Here is a 25,615-nt window from a genome sequence, read left to right as displayed (position 1 = left end):
TCTTGGGTGAATTGAGTAATTGGATTTATGTGCTTCGTCCATTACTAGATTTCACAAATTTCCATAACATGGTACCCAAACTCGATCGATTAAGTATAGTGTACCATCGGATTTTGCTATAAATTCACCCTCAAGACCTCCCAATCTCTCGGTTTTTATGTTCTGAGGTTTCTGTAACAACTCAAGTTTTCATTTATTCTTTGAGATTCAATACCGGCTCGTTTTCATTTCGGATAATTTTAAATCAATAAAATGTCACATTTGTGGAGTTAGTATTATTTTATTAATATCTATTATATATATAAGTTATCTATAATAAGTTCCAAGTATGTTCAGTATTCACCCTAAAGTAAGTTTTAACCCTCTTTGTATCCATGTATTAACTTCAGGACCAATCTGCAAGTTTAATTAAACAATATATTATAATATAACCCAACCTCAAAATCATACCCGTGACCCGTATTCTGTTTAACCCGTGACCTGTTTAATATCTTGTGCCGTAATCCTTGTTATATATTTGGAATTGATCTCTTTAAATCGTTGATAATACATATACAACTCACAATGACAACCTAATTATAGATTATAATCAAAAACGATTTCGATTTCGTTATTATAGGCACCGTCATTAACTTTATAGCAAAATACAACTTAGGCTTAACGAAAATACAATTAATCTTGCATGCGCTGCCTTATGGACCTCGCGAATCAAACCCCTGCAAGTAATTGCATTGTACTCGTCTTCCGTGATCTTCCTTGCTCAAGCTTTGGCCGTCACCTGTCTTTACGAATTAGCACACCTTGATTCGTCGTTTAAGGTAATCAAGCACATAATTAAGTTCGTCGTTCATCATTCTTCAGTAACCCTAACACCAATTAAACAAACGAGTAATGGATTTATCGATTTAGGAATCTAGGATTTATAACTGATTGGGGTTAAAAGCAGTCGTGTATATAATATTTAGTTTTCATCCTTTAACCAGTTGTGGGTTTGGTGCAGTTGGTTTGTTGGGTTTGTTCAGTGTTTGAGCCGGCCAGGGTCGCGGGTTCGAGCCTGATTATTTTATTAAAAACTCGACACTTTAATTCACGTTTTGTCAACTTTGAACGTCTTTATAAACTTATTTATATCTATTTTATATACGTATATGTATGTATATATATTATATATCTAATAAACATAATAAATAGTTTTCTTTTAGAAGATTTAAACAAAATATTTATATCTTACCACATATTATAGTTATTATAGTTATCTATTTATTTATATTAGTATCTTATTTATTCAAATAATTGAAAGTACATTTTACGTTATATTTAATTCAAATATTTTATTTAATTTGTATATTTAATCAGTTGCTTATTTAGATTTTATTATTTTAAGCATATCTTATATTATTGAAATTATTTAAGTATTTAATTATATATTTTATCAATAATAATTATTGGTGAATTTATAATTAATAAGACTAATGATTTTAACTATATAAATCAATCGTTCAAATCTATAACATCCTAATCCCAAATATAACTCAAATCACTTCGACACCTTAATTCAATATATTCGTTGTCTCATTATTAATTAATTCATATTAATATTATTTTAACTAGATATCCTTAACGGTATATCCCGAAGGGTTCATCTTTCTCATCATCATCCTCATTTGTATTTTGTTCATCCGATCAGGTGAGTACTACATTCCCCTATTTTACTTGTTTTCCATGTTTTGGGGACACATGCGTAAATATATTTTTCATGTATACTTATACACAAAAGTGCAACTATTGTCTTATGTGTTAACAAATTATACCTTACTTGTTTATGTGCTTATATGCTTTACGTGAACCGCATTCGGAGAGGTCCAACATAATCTCAGAATGGTATGATCATACGCCAGTCGTTATAGCCTTTGTGCTTCTCGACATCTCAGTTGTACTTGCTCAATTGGTTGATTTGTTAACCTCATATGACTTGTTACATTACTTATTTTTATATATACTATATGTACATTTAAACTGGTGTGTTGCTCACTCAACCTTGTGTTGACAAATCTACTTTATTTTTAACGCATATGCAGGTTATTGTGTGATGTGAAGTAGTTGAAGTTGGAAGATCACTTAAGGAATTATATTAGAGAAAATTTAATGATACAATTATGTTTTATGGTTATATTTGTTTGATGCTTTATTTGATTTTAGGGATATTGTAATGAATATATGTTTTATTTGAAATTATTAAATAGATATTGAAACTTATAATGTTGCATGATAGTAACCTTGAGATCTATGGCAATCAGTTCACGCCCCGGCATTTTCGCCGTAGGTTGTGGTGTAACAGTTCAAAGCTTCTTTTTGTGCGACACATATTTGAGTGATAAGACTTGTTTGAATTGTTAATCCTAATGCACGGACACGAAGTGGTTTTTCTCTTTCTTTTCTACTCAGAGCATCAGCTACAACATTTGCCTTACCCGGGTGGTAGCGAATGTCACAGTCATAGTCTTTGAGTAGTACCACCCATCTTTGTTGCCTCATATTTAGATCTTTCTGATCAAATATATGCTGGAGGCTTTTGTGATCGGTGAATATCGTGCACTTGGTGCCATAAAGATAATGCCTCCAAATTTTGAGTGCGAAAACCACTGCTCCTAACTCCAAGTCATGAGTTGTGTAATTTTTCTCGTGCACATTGAGTTGTCGTGATGCATGGGCTATCACCTTATCTCGTTGCATAAGCACGCATCCGAGACCTAATCGTGACACATCATAGTAAACTATGAATCCATTGGTTCCTTCGGGAAGGGAAAGGATTGGTGCACTACACAACTTTTGTTTAAGCAGTTGGAAAGCTTCTTCTTGTTTTTCTGTCCAATCATATTTCTTACCTTTCTGGGTTAGTTAGGTTAAGTGTTGGGCTATAGAAGAAAAATTATCAATGAATCTACGGTAATAGCCAGCTAATCCCAAAAATTTTCGCACTTCAGTGGGTGACCTTGGTGTCTCCCTGTTCTTAATTGCTTCAATTTTTTTTGGATCAACATGGATACCATTTTCATTAATTACATGCCCTAGAAGTGGACTTCTCGAAGCCAGAAATCGCACTTAGAAAATTTGACATATAACTTTTCTTCTTTTAGCAATTCTAGAATCAATTTCAAGTGTTGTTCATGTTCTTCCTTGGTTCGTGAGTAGATAAGTATATCATCGATGAATATTATCACGAATTTATCCAAGTATGGTGTACAAACTCTGTTCATAAGGTCCATGAATACAGTGGGTGCATTCGCATGACCAGAAATTCATAGTGGCTATAACGAGTTCTGAAAGAAGTTTTATGAACATCTTCTTCTGCTACACGTAACTGATGATATCCGGATCGCAAGTCAATCTTCGAGTAGTAGCTTGATCCTTGCAACCGGTCAAACAAGTCATCAATCCCCGGTAGTGGGTACCGATTCTTAATGTGAGTTTATTTAGTTCTCAGTAATCGATACATATTCGAAAAGAGCCATCTTTCTTTTTCACGAATAAGACTGGAGCTCCTCAAGGTGAGAAACTTGTTCTTATAAATCCTTTGTCCAATAACTCCTGAATCTGATTAGATAGCTCCTACATTTCCGATGGTGCCAATCTGTACGGAGATCGAGCTATCGGAGCGGCATCCTGAACCAGATCAATCCCGAATTCAACTTGACGCTGAGGAGGTAATCCAGGCAATTTTTCAAGGAAAACTTCTGGGAAATCTCGGACTACAATAATATCGTATATTTTCTGCTCTTTGGATTTTGTATCGACTACATTAACGAGGAATGCCATATATCCTTGCGTAGTATTTTACGGGTTTTTGTGATACTGGAGAGTTTTAATTCGGGGTTACATTGATCGCCTTGGATGGTCAGGGATTCACCGTTCTGGATTGGTAAACGAACCAACTTATCTAAACATATTATCTCAGCTCCATTCTTGGACAGCCAATCCATTCCTACGACTATATCAAAACTGCCTAGTTCGACGTGTAAGAGATCGATATCGAACTTACGGTTAGCTAACATAATATTACAGTTACGTATAACTTTACTGGTTTCGATTAACTTTCCATTAACTAATTCGATGGAATAATTGGTATCTAACTTACTAGCTTCTATTCCTAATAGAGGTTCGAATTGTTTGGAAACGAAGCTTAAGTCAGCTCTGGTATCGAAAACTACATAAGCATAGTGATTATTGAAGAGAAATGTACCGGTGACTACGAATGAATCCTTTCGGGCCTTTTTCGCGTTCATCTCAAATGCCTTGCCCTTGGTGTTTTGACTTTTGAATTTAGGACAACCTTTCCTGTAATGTCCCACAACACCGCATTCGAAACATCCCGGGTTTTGGTTTCCTGAACCGGATGGTATGATCCTGGCGTAACAGTCGCGTGTCACGTGACCAAACCGGTTGTACCGATTGCATTTCCAACAATCATCAGTATGATTAATCCGACACTTGTTGCATGAAGGCGCTTGTCCAAAGCTACCTCCGGCTCCTTTCGTGTTAGCAGCAAACATCCGTCCAGCTCCAAAGTTCCTCTTGAACTATCCTCCAGGGTTCCCATTCCACTTCCTCTTGAATTCAACGGGGTTCTGATTCATACTGGTTGAATTTTGTTCGGGTTCTTGGGTGACCACTTTCTTTCCAGTATCTTTCAGTATTCCCATACGAACCGCATTATCAGTCAAGGAGTTTGCCAGTTCTCTGGCAGACTTGATAGTGGTTGGTTTAAAGGAGGTGACCATTCCTCAGATTTCGGGAGCTAAGCCCCAGATGTAGCTCTCAATTCTTGCATATTCAGGCGTAACCAGTCGGGGTACCAGTCGTGCCAATGCATTGAATCGCGAGGTATATCCTCCGATATCGACACCTTCCATCTTTAATTGCCAGAAGTCATATTCGATTTTCTGGAGTTCATTTCGGGGACAGTATTCTTTCAATAACATCTCTTTCAATTCTTCCCAGGTTAGACGGTAAGCGGCATCTTCTCCTAAATTTTGAATTATAGAGTTTCATCATTCAAGTGCCTCATCACGGAATGAACATACCCCATATTTTATCCTTTCAAGAGGGGTGTAATCACTGATTTTCATGACGGATTCCATTTTCTCGATCCATCGGATAATTTCCAAAGGTCCTTCGGCACTAGTAAATTCTTTTGGTTCTCAACCTTGAAAAGTTTTGTATAAGCACCTGTGTACCGTGCTACCTAAGGGATTTTTGTTCAAAGTTTCAGTTCTAAGGGTTTCTTCGGTTCTGCTATTAGTTTTGTTTCGGGTGTATTGTCATGAATTGCGGCTAGCCTCACGTTGCTCGAGTGGCGTGTTCACATGTTGCGCTATTAATTGGGCTAACTCTTCTTGAGAAGATGGTAATTCGGATGCCTGGTTGGTAGTAGTTCTTCTTGTTTTAGGCGCCATGATTTCTTTTTAGAAAAGAATATATTTTGTTAGTTTTTGGAAAAATATTTTCTAAACTTGAAAAGATTCATATAACATGATTCATAACATATATATATAGAACCCCCACCCCCTTTGTATGGTTATATATATATATATATATAACCATACAAAGGGGGAGGGGTTTCCATTGTAACCAAAACATACATAATTAGGTTTAATACATACTACACTTTATCACCACCCAACATAGTTTAAGTACCTAAAAGACAACAAGTTTTAAAGTTAGTTTACATAACAACCTACCAACTACAAATACTACTTATGAGCCCAATCTAGTGCAGGCCCATTAAGTAGTGCACACGGCTCAATAACTCCGTTCTTCGACTCCAAACCTCCAACCCTTGCCTCGATGTTCATCTCTCGGTTCTCAATGGCGAACACATAGCGACACAAGGCATTGTATGAATAGTCGTTGTTGCCTTGCTTGTGTTCGACACCTAGAACACGATTCACGAGATCGTGGATAATGGTCTCGTAGACCACAACCCTCCCTTCGAGGGAGAAAATGCGCTCACGGTCGGTAGGACCCTCCACGACCACTGGCTCCAGTGAGGTAGGCGGTGGTGGTGGTGTGGTCTCAGTTAAAGGGATCACCACAGCATAGGTGGTTGCCTCTCGGCTAGCTCTGGTTCGGTTTCGAGAGTACACCCTAAGGGGTGTAGCCCTCGAAGTCGAACCAGGGTAACCCGAATCAACCACCTGTCGGAACTCGATAGGGGATGATGGTGCCTCGTCGTCACTCGTCTCGGAATCTGTCACAATAACATGAGGTGGAGCCATTTGAAAAGCATATTAAAGCAAGTTAGTAATAATCAATTATTAATTTATTCTTACCTTTTGGTTTCGAGAGACGGGAAAGGAGTGTGTGTTTGAATATACGGTTATAGTTTAGAAAATCTTATATTTTCTAATTCTCTATAGCTATTGGCTCCGATACCAACTTCTGTCACACCCCGAAAATCTTTTTTTTAATCATCAAATTATAAATATATGCTTAAAAGTCGATACATTTTTTTTAAATTAATCTATTTATCTATTATTATTATTATTATTATTATTATTATTATTGTAGATTGTCATATAAATTTATAAATTATAAATATATGCTTTAAATCTTTACATTTATTTTTTAAGTTAATTTGGTAATATATATATATATATATATATATATATATATATATATATATATATATATATATATATATGTATATATAAGGGCAGGTTCAAGAGGGAACTCAAAAAAGTGGGGAACTATTCATTTTACATGTTAAAAAATAATATAAAGCTCGATTTCACATTTAAAAAATTAGTTTTAGCATAAACTTTTTTGGAATTTTTGTTTATAAATACATGTAGAAGACATTCCAATAAAAAAGTAATTTTGTAAAAAAAAATATTTACCATTTTTTTAACTGAAAATAAAAATTGAAAACAGCTTCTACATGTTTTTATATGTAAAAAACTCTAAAAAAATTAAGTAAAAATTTGTTTTTTACATGAAAAAAGATTTTTTTTGTATTTTTAACATATAAAATAAAGAGTTCCCAGTTCCTTACTTTTTTTGAGTTCCCTCTTGAACCTGGCCATATATATATATATATATATATATATATATATATATATATATATATATATATATATATATATATATATATATATATATATAGGGGTGGGTTATAATAAAAATAAATCTAAGCCCCTGGATATATGATCTAGTGGTTGAGATTGGTTGTTTTTAAACTACTAAATAGTTTTCTATGATCTAGGATTTAGGCTACGTAGTTTCCTAACTCTAAGTTTTATGTCATTTCTACTCTTCCTACAAAATTATGTCTTTTTATTTTAACCATATTCTATATATATATATATATATATATATATATTAAAATGTAATGATATTATACCAATCACTATCAGACATAACAAAGTTTATCATATTTAATTTATTAGTTTCTTTTATCAATGATTGTTTCGGGTTTTTTGGGGAACTTAAATTTAATTTTATAGGTCAAAAGTTGATAAATAGATTGTTTGGTACAAAGTAACTGCATTTATGTCAAAATTAGTTATGGGTCAAATATGGGAAATCTGAGTATTTTTAAAGTTTGAGAACGCAAATAGGTTTATCGTCAAATTTGTTACGGGTCCAAAGTGTTGACTTCAAAATGTCAAACGAATGTAAGTTAGATTTTAAACATGATTTGGGTTTCAAATTTATTTTCAGCGGTATTTTTGAAATAATCAAAAGGTTCGGTATTTGACAAATTGACTATTTTTCCTTCGACTATTAAAGTTTAAGAAAAGATTGCGAACACTTTCGACATGTCACCCCAGACCTATCAATGCTTTTAACTTTTATCAAATTTGAAATATTTGTGTCAGCATTAACTTTTTCCTACAATTGTGATCAAAATATTGTATGAGAAACATGTCATGCAAAACTATGATCAAATGAAGCAAAATATTTACAAAATTGAATGAGTTAACATGTTATTTTTTATGTTGTCATTATAACAAAGTCCAGAAGCCTCGGAAACTTATCAAAATATTTTCCATGGTATAGCTTAGAAAAACATAGTTCTTGAAGAACATCCGTCGTTACAATTTAATGTTCTCCTTTCCTACGATGAGTGGTAAATTGATAAATATATCAATAAATGTAACACCCCTTCTGTATTTAGGCTGAGTGGTTAAAACTACCATCGTATAAGAAGTCTTATTTCCGAAATTGGTTCATAACCAAAATTGTTTCAATTATACATATATGGCCCTGAGAATGGAATTTTCAATAAAAAAGCGTTCTCGTGTACGTTTTTTCACTTGTATATTTTTTTATTAAGTTCGTTTAAAAAAATCATTTTGTGATATAAATAAAATCAATTTATGTAAACATAGTATAGATACAAACATAGATACATTACATTTTTTTCATACATACTATGTAATTATTTGCTTTACTTGTAATCTTATATTTAAATAATAATGCGTGTGACCCGAGCTCTAAAGCTAGCCAGTTATCTAACAGAGCTTAAAATGCTAAAAAAATATATGTAAAATAATAACACATGAGATACAAGTTAAACCAGTAGAGAAGATATATTATACTTTTTCTTTCTTTATTTAAAACGCCAAACGCTACAGAAGTCAAAAACAATGAACCTAGATTAAGCAAGGCTACAAGCACAGGGGCCCCACGAAATTTAGCATACAGATTTTCTATGATTATGGCTATTTCTTACTATAATACATAGATCACGTGTTGTTTTATATCGTCATCTCAACTAATAACTTGTAATTTAAAAAACCCAATAGATTTGTGAACAAATTCTGATTCTTACTCATATTTACATTTAAAAAAAGGACTTTATTCCAGTTATTTATTTTCAATAAAATATTTCCATGTAGACATGTTTTACTTATTCCATCTAGCCAAATAAATAAATAAATAATTTATTACTTGAGTATTATTCTACATTATTAAATATTCAAATGATTTAATTTAAGGATGGAATAATAATGCCACTAGAAGGAAATAGCTTAAAATATGTTGTTTGAACTCGTGTTTGCTATATTTAATCTCTCTATGTAATAAACCAATGTGTTTTTCATAAATATCTCCCTCTTTTTTTCATCAAAATTCTTCAAAATGCCACGTGTCATACTCAGTATTTTATTAGTCTAACTGAGATTTCCTATTTAATTTTTAATCTTCAAAATCATACTTGGCGCTAACCTACTATTCTACTGACAATTCCAAATGCATTGAAACCGATCCCTATTCAATGTTAAAGATAATTTCAAACTTATTCGATTGCAATTTACCATTTTCAAAGAAACCCCAAAACTTCATCTGTTGCCGATCAATAGTCTTCATCAACAAATTATGTATTAACCATCACCTTCTTCAGTGTTAGAACTATAAAATTAACCCTAATTTTATTTTACAGGTACAGTTCGTCGAAATCTTCAATATCGATCATTGTGTTTTGGTTTCAATCGATCTTCATCAACAAATTAGGTATTAATGGATCATCCTCTTCTATTTTAGAACTATAATATTAACCCAATTTATTTATATATTGGTACCGTTCGTCACAATCCTCAATATCATCGATCATCGTCTTCTGGTTTCAAGGTATGATTGCCAACAATCTTCCTTTTATTCAACATTTAAAGGATCAATCATCAAAGTAATACTAATTTTGTTTGAAATATGTTATAGTTTTATAGTTTTTAAATTTGAGTAACTTCTTGAATTTGTATATAATTATATGCAGAAATTTTGATTTGGTTTCAGTTAACTTTTATTTTATTTCAGTTGTGTTAATTTTATGTGTTATTTAAGCAAATCAGTGGCAAACTTTATATCTATTTGAGGATTCTTGAACACCACTGTGAATCTATAATTTATTTATATAATGATTTATCATAACACAAGCACATTATATATTCATTCATCTTAATTGATTTTTAATTGTTTTCATCTATTTTATTATTCTTCATACATCTATTGTCTTATACATATATGATTTTTTACTGTGTTTTGTGTATTTAAGTTTGTTTATCAGCCACAGTGGCTTTGTATCACCACCACTTTCGGGTGATTGCAGGTTTGTTTCTCATCGCCGCACTGTATATGTGTGAATTTGATTGCAGGTTTGAATGTATCTCGTGCTTGCTGATCATTTATTTATTTACAATTTATATAATTTTGTTGATCATTTGTATTGCGTATGCTTGATCAGTTTTAAAAGACATCTTGAGGGTGTGTACGCGTAGCCTAATAAGTTTATTGCTTTATGGCTATTTCAAGTATCTCAAAAGATATCTTGAGGGTGTGTATGCATAGCTTAGTTAGTTTCTTGCTTTATAGCTATTTCAAGTATAATCAACATATTTTCTGGAACATTTGGTTTGCAAAAATATTATTTGGAACAATTTATGTGACACCAACAGTTTAGAAGTTACTAACATACTTTCAGTTGTGCAATTCTTTAACATAAATCTAATATGAGTCTTATTCATTCATTAACTTCTTTATAGTGGTTCATGTTGTTATCATATGATTATTTTTGTATGACAATGATGGCTTTCATTATTTCAAGTGGTACCAAGGAGGCGCCAGACGTCATCACAATTCTGTATTTTACGGTGTTAAACCTTTATTTCTTTGACATGTTAATTATATAGTTATTGTTATTTTAAACTTCTGCACATATTATTTGTTAAACTTTTATGCACTCTTTGATGGAAATTCAGCGGAGAAAGTTAGTTGTTAGATGACTAATACTTAGAATAAAAAAAATTGCTCTGTAGTGCACTGTAACAAATTTTTAGAGTTGCTTATGTATGTTTCTAAATATGGTCAACTTTTGCGCTGTATATGGGTATGTTGTGAAGCACGAATTTTTATTACTTTTTTTTGTTATACATTAATTACCAATCTGTATCATTCAATTATAACTTGATAAGAGAAAAACCTATTGGAGATTGTAGCACATAGGTTCTGCAATTGTTGAAGGTCATTAAGACCAAAACGACTTGTCAACAGTTTAAATGTAGAATTAAGCAAGTTGGCCAATAAAGGACTTTACCTCATTTTAGGATGGTTAAACCATTGATCAAAATGTATCCGAAAATTCAACTGCATCAAAAAAGGAAACACTTTCAAGTGACTTGTGAATCATATTATTTTCATGTTTCACCTTGTGTAATTATTTATATTATTATATTATTTTGTTTTGTTGCTTTTATTTTATTACCAACCCGTGTATTACACGGGTTCTAACCTAGTACTTTAATATATAGATTTCCTGTTGATTTTAAATTAGAATTGGAATTCAAAATCTTAAAACATTGTCCCTCAACGTGATAAGAGGGTAACATGAGATTTTCAAATTCTCTATATTTTAGTCAAAAAGGTAAATCGAATTTTAATAAACCATATAATGATCAATAATAATTCACACTTTAAGCAGTGATATTTCTTACTTTTGTTTTCGTATCTGATTCACATAATCATCATATCCCTACGCTTGACTTGGCAAGTTTCGAGAAAATATATACATGTAATCTTAGTTTTATTATACACTAGTTTGAGACCCGTGTAATACACGGACAATTAATGAAAATTATAATATTTAAACATTAAGCAAAAACAATTAATAACATAATTATCATATATTGTTAATACAATTACAAATTACATTTGAATTAACTAAGTTATTGATTTATATTTAAAGATTCTATGATACATATGTGTCTCTATAATTATTTAAAATAATTTATAATTTATAAATGTGTAAGTTTCTCATATTAGGCCTTGATATATTCCATAAAAAACTCTACCTAAATTAAGTTATTGATTTATATTTAAAGATTTTTGAATAATTGAATCATTCACAGAAAATTTATACTAAACTTTTAGTAAACCATGATTGTTTCCAGAATTATAAGAAATCATCGAGTCACTGTTTTCAAAAAATCACACCAAATTGGAATTGCGGGTACAGTTTGAAAACTAATATAACCTAGCCCATGTAATTTATATAATAACATAATATAAATTATTTACTTATTTTTACTATTTACATGTATTTAATAACTATTATAAAACATATATAATATGTTAAATAGAAATTATATAAATAATAATGGTGTGCGAACTGTAGACACAGTTTGAAAAGTAATATAACATAACCATGTAATTTATAAAAATAATAAAATATAAAGTATTTACTTATTTTTACTATTAATTTTCATGTATTTACTAACTATTATAAAAACATATATAATAGGTTAAATAAAAATTATATGAAAAATAGTGGTGTACAAATTGTATTTAATAATTCATCATATTAAGACAACTCAAAGTTGTTGACAATATTATGACTGTTGCTATTATCTTTACTCTTTAAATTTCAATCTTTAAATTATATTATGACGTGCTTTAAGCTACCCAAAAACTTTAATTGTAGCTCACCAAATTCAGCTTGAATAATTATTGTAAAACAATATTTAAGTAAAGTAGTTTAAAATAATTGACCGATTTATACAGAAACTTTAAATTTTGGATATTAGCATATACATGTGATTAGTATATATTTAAGAAAATTTAAAGTTTTAAAAAGTTGCACATAATATAAAATATTACTTATTTTTATTATTACTTTTCATGTATTTAATAACTATTATAAAAACATATATAATATGTTAAATAAATATCTATAATATATATAAACGAAGACATAAAAATCCTAAGTGTCGCGATTTGGTCGCTCCCCTTTTTTTGGAGTCACCAGATTTCCTTAATTTTTAAATGGAGGCTTCTCATGCATTTGACCCGAAATCATGGTATGAGTCTAATCAAACCCATATATTTCTTAAGCGGGTTATAACATCTCATTAATTAAAAACTAATCTCACCAAATATTTGTTATAAAAATCCTAAAAAGTAGGGATATACTAAAAAATAATATATGATTTATTTAAAAAAAGATATATATTATTTATAATTAAAAAACTAATTTTATAATAAAAAATAAACGGGTCTTGGTCTCATCAAACTCATATAGCTTTTAAACCGGGTAATAACATCTCATTTATTTTTGAAACAATTTATCATCAAATCATATATATATTATTAACTTTCATACAATAAAAAAAATCAAAAAATAAATAAATATTAGAAACAAATAATATAAAACAACCCCGTAAATAAATAAAACATTTAAAAGCTCTATGGTTGTTTCTTACATTTACTCAAATCACCATATTGTTTTATTTGTAAATAAAGACTTCTCATACATTTTACCCGAATTCACGGTATGGGTCTCACCATACCCAGATAATTAAATGGGTTATAACATCTCACTATTCTAGAATAAATCTCACCAAGTATTTGATATGAAAATTCTATAAAATAGGGATATACTAAATATTAATATTCAATTTTTTTAAAAAAATAAATTATTAATAATAAGAAACAATTTTATAGTAAAAAAATAAATGGGTCATGGGTCTCACCAAACTCATAGATTTTAAACGAGTTATAACATGTCAATTATTTGTGAAACAATTTCATTATCAAACCGTAAGTATATTATTAACTTTTTTTATAATAAATAAGATTACAATGCAAAAAATATGAATATTAAACACGAAAAAGAAACACAACCCCCGTAATACGGGGGATAAAAACTAGTTATATAAATAATAGTGGTCTGCAAATTGTAGCCACAATTTGAAAAACTAATATAACATAATCCATGTGATTTAGTAAAATAACACAATATTAATTATTTACTAATTTATATTATTACTTTTCTTGTATTTAATAACTATACGCTTACATATAATATGTTAAATGTTAGTCTTTACATATATATATATATATATATTTACTTTTTTGAGTCTTTACATATCTATTTTTTTTAAGTATATAAACCACTAATAATTATATTATGATGTGCTTCAAGCCAACTCCTAAACCTATCATTAAAAGAATGCACAAATACCGTCACTAATCACTATTTAACACATAATACTAACATGACCCACTTTCAAATAACACAAAGATCAGCCTACCAAATCCAGAAAATAGAAGATATGACATAAAGCTAATCACATATAAAAACAATTTCAAGTAAATAAAACATGAAAATTGATGGATATAAAGGAGACATCTGGATGTAACCTGGTAATAAGCAGTTATGAAAACTTTAAAATCCTAAACATGGTTCATTATTTATAATACACAGGTCAAACGACATGCTATGTTTTAATGAACGACGGTTATGTTTTAATGAACGACGAACTCGCACATGCTATGTTTTAATGAACGACGGTTATTGTTGTTTAACAACAATAACCGTCGTTCAAAAAATATGATAGATATAAAACATAACTAAATGAAAATTTTAAACTTTATCCAGGCATAATGTTGTATCCATCACCAATCAAATAATGGCAAGTTGCTTCTAATTATTATCCTAAACCAGTTAACTAGTTGCTATAATATTAATTACCTGGTTATAAGTACGGAGTCAAGACAGATAAAACCATCTAGTAACGGTTCCGGTTCATGTTGACCTACCTGACTCATTTATAATCTACCGGCCCGTTTAAAACTATAGCTCAGAGCCTCAGATATTATGTTCCTGATTTATGTATAACTTTGGAGGCCTATGTAAGGCACAAAATAGCTGGCCCCTTTCCAAAACCTTAATTTCCTGTATCCAAAGCAATGTACATGTTACTTTTGTATACAAAAGTTTCCTACCAGGAAAAGGGAGCTAGCCCGAAGAAAGCAAAATGGTACATCGAGTTCACTAATTGTAACGGTCAATAACATTTGAAGAAGAAAACAAAAGTCGTCAACAAGAGGCCTCTTCATAGGATGACCATTTTCTAGTATTGCTTTCATTGTTGCCTCCTGTTGCGAGCAAGGAGAGCCTGCAGAATCTTTTTTCTCGGTCCCTGTAAAAAAGGATAATAATTGTGACAAATGTGCATAACTGGACAACCTATTCTTTTTCTATATGAACATAAAGATATATTATCAAGGTTTAAAAAAGTACCATAGGTATGTTCATCTCTTTAAGATCTTGTTCTCCCATCTGGCTCAAACTAGTCATGTCAACCTGTAATTAAATTTTAGAAATACATAAATATTACACATTCACCAGTCTACCGGGTCAAACAGAAAACAAATAAGAACAAATACTATAAAAAAACAACATGCTTTCTGTTTTTCTCTTAAAAGTTCCTTAACAATTTTGCGCACATAATGAACCAACGTACTTTCTGTAATTCGTAAAAGTCCCTTCCAAATATTTTGCACATAAAAGTTCCTTCACATGCTAGAATTAATACAACGTGAGGAAAGAATTGACATGAGTTAATGTTTATATATATCACGTTGCAAGACAAAGTTCGTCCAATATTTGTCTTTTCCATAATTTAATTCAATAAGTTAATGATAACAAATAATCCTTCAAAAACAATATAATAAAAATACATGAGCATCAACGACATAACTCAAAATAACATTAAAAAATAAAAATATATAAAATGGCTTGTACAAATTTAGAATCACTGGAAAGTTATAAACAAATGACTTTTACCACTACTATAATGTATAGTAGCGGTAAAAGTCATTTGATGTCATCCAATCATAAATAAGAGATACTTTTCTTCATTTCAGACTTAACATGTTAAGGGAATTTTATGATTAAAAAAAACAGAAAGGGTGTTGGTTCTTTTATGATATTTGCCCTATATATAATTAAAAAGAAAACGAGTCAAATGAACTAAAAAAAAATAACTAAAAACTAAATTATATAACATTTCTTTAATCTCCATTTTTGTAATATGGCACATGAGTAACTCTTACCACAAAATAATATAATTACAACAATAAGTTAGAACTTAGAACTGCTTTTTACCTCCTCAACCTTGAATGAAATCAAATACTTGTCCAATCCCAATGAGTGCAAAAATCCCTCCACAGTATGATAATCAACCTAGAAAACATAATGACCAAAAGAAGTAACAAATTAGATCTATTACAACAATTAACATTCATACATATTTTCATTTTACCCTGCAAAAACCACAAGTACAAAATGTAAACAAAAAGGTTAGTAACTTAACTGGATATAGATTTGGTGGCACAATCCTCCCCGTTGGTAGTTGGGGGGCTACCAACGGTCCCACAGATTTTGTTAGTCCATCAGAAATAGACGGTTTTATGAGAAAAGATGGGGTAGCATATGTCACTGGTCTGGAATCATTAAGCGGCCTCGTGAGCGGTCTTCTTAGCGGCTCTTCAGTTGGCGGTGGTGGTAAACTGGCATAATTATCCAGCACTCTATGCTGTGATGGGCGGTCCAAGGTCTTAAAAGCAAAAGAAGTCTTTGATAAGTCCATCTGAGATAGAGTTCTTGAAGTTCTTGTTGAGGTAAATCTGTTTGGGATGTTACCACCTGTTGGATCTAGATTTGGTTGCCTCTCATCATATAGCTTGTGCACAGGTGGGGGTGGGCCAATCTCAGCCGGGGCCCGCATTAACCGTCTATCATCTCTTGGTTCGACGTCGGCTGGGTCCTGTACGAACCGTCTATCAGTTTGTCCAGCCTCAACAGAGTCCCATATGAGCCGTTTATCATCTCTTGGTCCAACTTCAAGTGGGTTCCGCATTAGCCGTCTATCATCTCTTTGTCTAACCTCAACTGGGCCCCACTGACCATCTTTTGGCTGAGGTGTCATCTCAGGTGTCATCTGTCTATTGTTTCTTGGCTCGGGCAACCTTTGGTGATTTTTGTGATTAGTTGATGAGGAACGAGCTTTTTGTGATAACATGTCACGAAGGTCCACATTCTTCTCCTGATGTTTCTTCATGATTTTAAACCGCAGATCATGTTTACTAAGATGAGTATCTTCAGGTATAGAAAAGAGAAAAATTTTGACTCAGTAGAATTTTAATCAAGCATTATAACTACTACTAGACGAGTGCCCGCGCGATGCAGCGGGTCTTTGAACTTGGAATCTATTAATCACGTAACAATTATGAGTGTTCACGGTTCGGTTTAAAACCTTGAAACATTTAAACTAGTCTTCGGTTTGGTTTCCCAGCTAGGTTGTTTACTTTCAGTCGTTTTTTTACTTCCTTTATCCTTTCAAGTATCATATTTTGACTTAGTTGGAATTGATGATACGGTAATATTAATAATCATGTTAAGCAGATTTTATTATCAAAGCTTAAACTCTTAAACCAAACCAGAACCAGACCGTTAATAACAGTTTGGTTTTAATTTTTAATGGTTTAGTTTTCGTTTAAAAACAACCAAAACCAGCATTGAACACCCCTACGTAACATATTAATTTTTTCAATTGAAAAAATTATAATAATATTATATACAAATTAAAGAGAATAAATACTCGTTTTTATGGTGCAATAAATTTACAAAAAATATTAACGTATGAAAAACTTATTGTCGTTTAAAAATCGTGGGTGAGAAGTTGGTTTAAAGTTGAAACTAAAAACATGATATGGTTAAAGATGAGGGGGCAAACTTGTAAGTTGAGTGAATTGTGTTTAAAAGACAAGTTTACCTTCATGCTTTAAGTGTTGTAAATTACATAAAAATGGGTGTCTTAATTTGCCCTTGTTTGGTGTATTATATATAGTATAGATAAGGAATAAGCCTTTTACCATTTACTCCAGTACTAGCTTTGGAACTCAACCTACTATCAACTCCACGCTGCCTGAAAGAATTGAATAAACATATAAATATCAAACATTAAGCAAAACAGATTTTATTTGCCAGTCAGAGATTTTGATATCATGATAATAAATAACTTGAAACGGTACATTTGGCAATCATGACCAAACAACGTGTCGAAGAGCAGTTATTGATAAAACTACTCAACAAATAAAACTGTAATTATGGCAAACTAATCGATATTAGGCAGAAATGCAGAATTGCCCATTTCAATGTGAATGAACCAATAATAAGCTTCAAGAAGAATAGAATGAGAGTAAGAAAAACAAACCGTTTGTTGTCATGATGTACCGCATCCGCATTGCTTCCTAATCTATCTCTAACTGATCGTTTAATCCCAGCAACCGGAACCGAGCCAGGAAAATCACTATCCTCCACATCCCCTGCTCTCTTCACCACCTAAAACAAATCATAAAAAACAAAGAAAACTATAAAAATATTCCCCAAAGAAAACCATAAAAAACAAACCCTTCCTACATACAATTTCATATTCAGATTCTCAATCTCAACACAACACGTAATTGTATTACTAATACTTAATGATTACAAAGACGAGCATTTTATACAGAATAGCAGCACTCAATTTTCATGTTTTCGGTACTTTTCAACGGTACCGAACATTACAGAAGTTGGTTTCACTCGTTTCCGGCATCCCTATTACAAACTTTAAACCACAAACAACTAAGTCCTTCCATTCTACAACAGTTAATTAAAACACCTAGAGTTAAAGCACAGAAAATAATAATGTTACTTATTGAACAAAAAGCGAGAATTAAGATACGGCATTGGCGTATATACCTGACCGCTGCGACCTAAGGTGATTGTAACTCTCGGCCGCGATGTATCCGCCATTACTATTACCACTAGAAACTTCAATTTCAATTGAAACCCTAGGTGTAAATTGGTTGGTGGTAGAGGATGAAAAGAAAGACAAGGAAAAGGGGATATTGGTTTCATAAAAGCTTAAGCTTAAGCCTAATTCGAGTCGAGCTTATATTAAAAAATTATACTCGGGTATAGGTTTGAGCCTTAGTTATCCAAGGATCTTTCCTCTCGTCAAAACTCTAATCTGCACGATCCTCTAGTGCACTCGCACCAACCGAGCTTGGGATCCTTTAAATTGTGTTGATTATTTAATACACAATAAACGAGACGAGTTTAAGCTTTAAAAACGAGCCGAACTCTAGTTTTAAAAATAGAGCTTGAAAATAGGTGAACTCGAGCTTGACTCAGTTAGTTTACACCTTTAGTATCAAATAAATCTAGTTAACTAATTTTTAGAATAAAGAAATTAAACAATTTAAGATAAAAACAACTTATGAAAAAATAAAAAATTGAGAGTGAAAGATCAAACAATTTTTACACTTTTCGTGTGGAGTTTAACCAAGGGTTTATGCTCATCCCCCATCCCTAGTGTAGGTTCCCTGGATGGATCAACACGAGATATCTCGATCTACGTAGGTGCGGAATCCCTGCGTAGGTCGTTACGAGCGTAGAAGACACGAATAGATCAAACACGATACGATAAACAAACACGTTATATTATAACCGAAACACGTGATATGAATCACTGACTACAAGAAACTCTCTGGTTTACACGTTACACACGATATCACGATCTATATCTCCTCATTCAAACCAGCCGTAACCTAGCATATATATTCACGACAACTTCGCCTGGCATGTTCAGGCGAAGTTGTCCATAACTTTGCTTGACTAACAAGTTCGCCTGATAAGCGAACTTGTCAGTAACTTCGCTTAAACATAAACAAAACACAATTAACATTACAGACTCGATTACAGACACTAGACTATGAACTACTGACATTATGCACCAACAGACTCCCCCTTGGCAGTAGCTTCATGTCTTGATCTTCAAGCATGTGTCTTGTAATCTTCAATCTCTTGGTCTTTATGCATGTACTCCTTCTCTCACGCATACCGTGACTACTCGCTGATATTTCCTCGCTTCGTCTTTCCAAGTAGGAATATAAAATATCTTCTTCTCATTTAACAGATCAGCTTTCGATAAATTAACAAGATGCATCGGATCATACACTCTTAGCACTTCTTGTTCGTCTTCGTCTTCCATCACGGCTTCAGCAGTCTGGCAATCAACATACCACCATTTAAGATCTTTCAACACATCTTGAGGCATAGTCTTCATTGGAACCTCTTTCATGCATCGAATCGGTTTGTATTTCATTACCATCCATGGCTTGCCATCTGCTCTTATTCCTCTTTCCTTATCTTCCACTAGCTTTCCCTTCTGTGGCTTTAATAACTCAAACTTCTTTTCTTTAATACTTTCTTTCCACACGATCTTCCCAATAACTCTGGCCATGTTGTCGTCGCTTCTATTAATCAACCCCAATCTAGCCAAATCCTTCACCTCACATTCAGGCAATGTATTGAGAGATCTCAACGTCCTCTTAAAGTATTGGATCCCATCATATCTTTTCACCACGAACACTTTTAACTGTTCATCATATAGCCAACAGATAATTCCTTTCTTTGATTCAGCATAGCCTTTGATATTATAACTTTTCTTGAACATGGTTGAAACAGCAGGCTTCTTAGTTTTGATAAACCAATGAGCATAGCCTTCCTTCCATCTAGGCTGCTCCTCCTATTCTGTATCATCACCTACTGTATCTTGACATACATCTGACTTTTCAACTTCAGGGATCTCGTGTTCAACATTCTCCTCAACTATTTCACCCTCTTCAACATCATCTTCTATCACAATTTCTGCACCAATCTTTTCAATCTCTTCGACTGGTAGAACATCATCTTCACACATAAACTCATCATCCATCATATCATCATCCAACTCCTTCAAGGCATCGATCACATCATCTCCCATCTCCTCGTCATCTACCATCACCACCTTATCACCACCAGAACTGCCAGCTGCGCTTGCAGACTCCCCCTGAGCTGTGGACGTCCCAAGAGCTTGAGTAGTTCTTGGCAACTCACCACCTGCACCTTTCGATGCATTGGGATCATCGTCTCTGTCATTCTTCTTCTTTGTCCTGAGCTCGTCGCCTTTACAGCTCGTCTCCCCCTGAGATGCCAAGAACTCCTTCATAGCATCTATAATTTTTCCATGTTCAACCAGGAGGGACGACTGTAGTTGATTTTCTGCTACTAGGCGTTGAATAGCTTGGGTCTGGATAAGATTCACCTTTGATTGTTCTGCCACGACCCGTTCAAGTGCAGCTATTCTTTCCGAGTCTGATAGGGTTGCATCTAAATCGAACCTCATGTGAGATATGCCCTCTAAATCAAAGGAAGGGTTTCTTACTCGATCAGTGGCGCTTCCTCATGCACGTAATGATTGTCTGCATGTCAGGGAGGAAGGCAGGTACTGACGGGATGGGTGCGACCATGCAGTCGGTGATGACTGTTCTGACTTATAACAAACGTTATAGCTTCAGTCAGATGGTCTTCTATGAGATCGATAGACAAAGACGGGCAGTGGCGCGTGAGAGGTTCATTATGTATCCAAGATTCATCCAGATGATCTTCAACCATGTGGCTCCAAATCTACCTCAGCGCCGCCCGATCAGATACGTGGAGAGTGTGAACAAACGTATCTTCGCTCAGTGCAGGACATCGAGCGCGAGGAGCAAACCTGAGCTCCGTCCCAGGCATACTCCACTCTTTGGGTATTTAATCAACCCGGAGTATGTTCCTACCAATGGGGACGAGTTCAGAGATCTTCAACCACAACAGGCAGGAGCCCCTCAACATATACCTGCTGCGCCTGTTATGTCACGAGAGGAGAACATAGACCTTGATGAAGTGTTTGGAGGTCAAGGCTACTTCGATATGGACCGAGTTATTCCTCAAGAAGATGTACAGGTCTCGGTAGCACAAGTTTCGAGGATGGATGTTACTAGAGCAGCTACGACGGTGGCTGACTCAGATTTTGATGATGTAATGATGAGATATAGATCGTGATATCGTGTGTAACGTGTAAACCAGAGAGTTTCTTGTAGTCAGTGATTCATATCACGTGTTTCGGTTATAATATAACGTGTTTGTTTATCGTATCGTGTTTGATCTATTCGTGTCTTCTACGCTCGTAACGACCTACGCAGGGATTCCGCACCTACGTAGATCGAGATATCTCGTGTTGATCCATCCAGGGAACCTACAATTGGTATAAGAGCTTTTGCTCGATTATGTGGTTCGGGATATTCACGCGGGTGTAGAAATCGTCCCGTTTCGACTATTCGCGGGACGTGTTTTCTGTGTTTTTGTGTCATTCTTATCTCCTACCATCGTATTTAACCCTTTACACCGTCAAAAACCTCGAAAAACCCAGAAATCAGAGCTGCAGAAACTTCGTGTTCATCAGGCGAAGTTGCCGTCACTGTTCGTAGGGTTTCGGCGAAGATATAAGGTTAAGCGAAGTTATCCACAACTTCGCCTACCTTCTCAAGTTCTCCTAACTCAAGCGAAGTTCTCTACAACTCCGCCTACTTCCTAAGTTCGCTTACCCTAAGCGAAGTTACACTCAACTTCGCCAAGTCACGCGAATTTAAGAATGATCCAGCGAAGTTAAATCTAAGTGAAGTTATCCGTAACTTCGCCTACAGTACTTTTCAGAAGAAATTTTTTTTGATTTTTTCGGGTTTCTTAGTTTTCGAGAAAGATGTCATCAATTAACATCTCTGAGTTAGTAAAAATGGAAGTAGAAGCAGGATCAGCTACAAAAGCACCAAGGTTGCTGAAGGGAACCGATTTCGTTGCTTGGAAGGATCGGTTCGAACAATATGTCAAGTACCAGGATGCGAAAATGTGGGTATGCATCCAGGATGGTTATATTCCACCAACTATGGAGTACGAAGGTCGTGATCAGATCAAGAAGTACAGCAAAATGGAAGATGAAGAGAAAAAGATGTATGAGGCCGAGAGCAAGGCTCATGCTGCTATCACTATGGCTCTTCCACAAGAGATCTTTCGTACGTTTAGAAAGTACAAGACACGTGCTTGAAGATCAAGACATGAAGCTACTGCCAAGGGGGAGTCTGTTGGTGCATAATGTCAGTAGTTCATAGTCTAGTGTCTGTAATCGAGTCTGTAATGTTAATTGTGTTTAGGGTTGCATCTAAATCAAAGGAATCTCGGTAGGCGACGCCCCAGGGGGGACCTACATGTGGTATCAGAGCCTTAGGCTCTTATGCTATGGTTCGAGATATGCGTTTTGGTGTTTCTGGCACGTTTCTGTGCGTTTCTGGCCGAACAGCGCCGCAGGCGAAGTTATTGTTCATCAGGCGAAGTTGCCGTCACTGTTCGTAGGGTTTCAGCGAAGATATAAGGTCTGGCGAAGTTATGGACAGGCGAAGTTATAGCCAAGCGAAGTTATGAACAGGCGAAGTTGACTTTAGGCGAAGTTGACTTCTCGGCGAAGTTAAAAAAAAAAAAAAAGAGTATTTGGAATTTTCGTCTGTATGGCCAGGTGTACACGATTATTGTGAAACCGAAGACGTTGTTCCGTCAACGAGTGAAACTTGTTATCTCTTGGTCTTACGTGTGAACAAATACGTGTCAACTCTGGATATGGAGTTGAGTTTGAGAATGGGATATTGATTGAAACTGGATATTGACACATATTTGGGTGTTTGTGGGCAATGAAATTGTTGTTGTTCGAGGTTGACCAACTGAAGAAAGTCAAATTGAACTGAAGGTTTTCGTCATTACCGGATTGCGGTCAGAGCATATTATTTATGTTATTTTCAAGGCGTTCGAGAATTGGATCCTGAAACGTGATGCTCATTTATTAGAGTGAAAATTCTGGAACAAGTTGGATTTAATCGGGAATTAAAGTGTTTATGTTTTTGATCGTTATCCCTGGTGATTGAAGATGCTTCAGATTAATTAATGGTCATGTGTTAGATTCTGTCAAGGTGGTTTTGTGATGAAATTGATCACTTGATGTTGAGTAGTTGAAGATTAAACCTTATCGTATGCCGACGAGTTGGTGAAGTTGTGGAGGACGCCTAACTTCACGTGTTGGTGAAGTCAGATGGACTCACGTGATTGGTTGAGATGATCTATTGGCACGAGGATGCATGCATTTCAAAGACCTCAATCATTATAGTCGGAGAAGCTTACACTGAAGGGGAGATCTGATATGGAAGACGCTGGGTGATTGGTAGATTTGTGAAGCTACAGGATAGTTTCAGACACGGCTGGTTGATGAGCAAACAGAATCATCAGTTAAGAGGGAGTCTGTTGGTGCATGTTTTGTAACAGATGATCTTTTGTGTTTGTTAGAATTGAGAGCAACGGTCACAAAATGCACCAACACCTAGCAATGTTGAGTTGGTCGATCGGTGTTGGAGAGCACATAACGTCATGCATTATGGCATTGCCGGTGGAGATGGTTGAAGGAGGAGAAAGAACATTACACATTTTCTTGTTTTTCTTCATTTTTTCGAGTTAAGGATATAACTTTCTTTTACGTAAAATACTTAGATTGGCGATAAAGTATTATGAGTTGAGGTAACTATGTAGGTAATGCGTCAAATCCGGTCCACCTTGGCATGGGACAACGACCGAGGTGGCCGAGAAATGAGGATCAATGATCATACCATATGGGTCTATGGGATGTGTCGGCCTGGTGCTTTTCAAAAGTCATTTGGATTGTGCGATTTCGATGGGTGGTTTTTGTTAGGCCGGGCCCCGCTTCAAACTTATGAATCATACAGGTCCAATGGATCAATATATGTAATCAAACTTACGAATTGCGATTAGTTATGCTCCAATAATCCAATTTAGTGATGCCAATAGAAAGTAATAAATTCATCCAATTTCATCTACATGGGTCGTAAAATCCAAACATAATTCTTTACATTAACATATGTAAAGTATCAAGTAATTATTTCGGTTCATTCAAACTAATTAATTTTTATCTGAAAGCTTAGCTTAAGTTCATTAAATTTTGATAACTTACGTATTAAAACCATTTAGTTTTCAAAAAAAAAATATTGTATATGATAACTTACGTGCATTAACTTAAAAAAACAACTAAATACGCAATTGTGTTTTATTTTATTTTACAACATATATGTATATTTTGGTGAAACGAAGTTCTTTTTAGACTAGCCGAACGTGACGGGCCTGATTTTGATTTAACAATATCAATTTGGTACTATTTTTTATGCTAGTACTGGTATTTATTTATTTATTTTTGTAGTTTTATCAGATTTAAAACTCATTTTGATATCCTTTTGGGCATACCACAACTTGATTTATTGATTTATGAGTTTTTCATCTAACTCATTTATTGTTTTTTATTCAGTTTGAATTTATTTGATAACTCACGTTCTTTTAACTTAAAAAGAAAAACTTAATATGTAGTTGTGTTTAATTTTCATTCTCGGCAATTCGGTATAATTTGTTGAAAACAATGTTGTATACAAAATGGAGCATCGTGACGGACCAATTCCTATTGAAGAATGCTGTAAGGCCCCGTTACCGGTGACTCACTTTAACGTTGGATTTACTGATAAACACAGTTCTAAATATTATAGTTAATAAAAACATTCGCGGATATTTAAAACATTCAAACCATTTCATTACATAACAATATTTCTTGTTTTAACGATCATTCCAAATCATGTAACATAAAACATTGTCTTTAAAATAACATAAAAAATCCTTGAGATGCCAACTTCTTCAAGTCCATGCCATGTGTCTCCCTTTATGCAAGCTGCCTCACTCTACTCACCTGCGTGCATACTACAAGTCAGCTACACTGAGTGAGTTTTAGTTAATCATACGACATACAATCTGTTCACATACTTGCACACGTGCCCCGAA

The 25,615-nt window shown here is 33.8% G+C and overlaps 1 protein-coding gene across 1 annotated transcript; it reads right to left on the bottom strand.

Annotated features, from left to right (window-relative positions):
- Positions 1-14,645: 14,645 nt before the first annotated feature.
- LOC143607225 (uncharacterized) lies at positions 14,646-18,651 on the bottom strand. The gene is made up of 7 exons (XM_077082753.1): positions 18,578-18,651; positions 18,051-18,178; positions 17,710-17,762; positions 16,149-16,933; positions 15,941-16,018; positions 15,074-15,136; positions 14,646-14,972 (listed from the first exon to the last, which is right to left on the bottom strand). The coding sequence occupies exons 1-7, from the start codon at positions 18,629-18,631 to the stop codon at positions 14,916-14,918; spliced, it is 1,218 nt and encodes a 405-aa protein (XP_076938868.1). The 5' UTR covers positions 18,632-18,651; the 3' UTR covers positions 14,646-14,915.
- Positions 18,652-25,615: the final 6,964 nt, after the last annotated feature.

This window comes from Bidens hawaiensis, unplaced genomic scaffold (genome assembly GCF_021521415.1).
Source record: "Bidens hawaiensis isolate Kalapana, Puna unplaced genomic scaffold, B.hawaiensis_p1.1 tig00080469_1, whole genome shotgun sequence".
Taxonomy (NCBI): Eukaryota; Viridiplantae; Streptophyta; class Magnoliopsida; order Asterales; family Asteraceae; genus Bidens; species Bidens hawaiensis.
The sequence above is the reverse complement of the archived record's forward strand: the minus strand, read 5'-3'. Positions and strand labels throughout refer to the sequence as shown.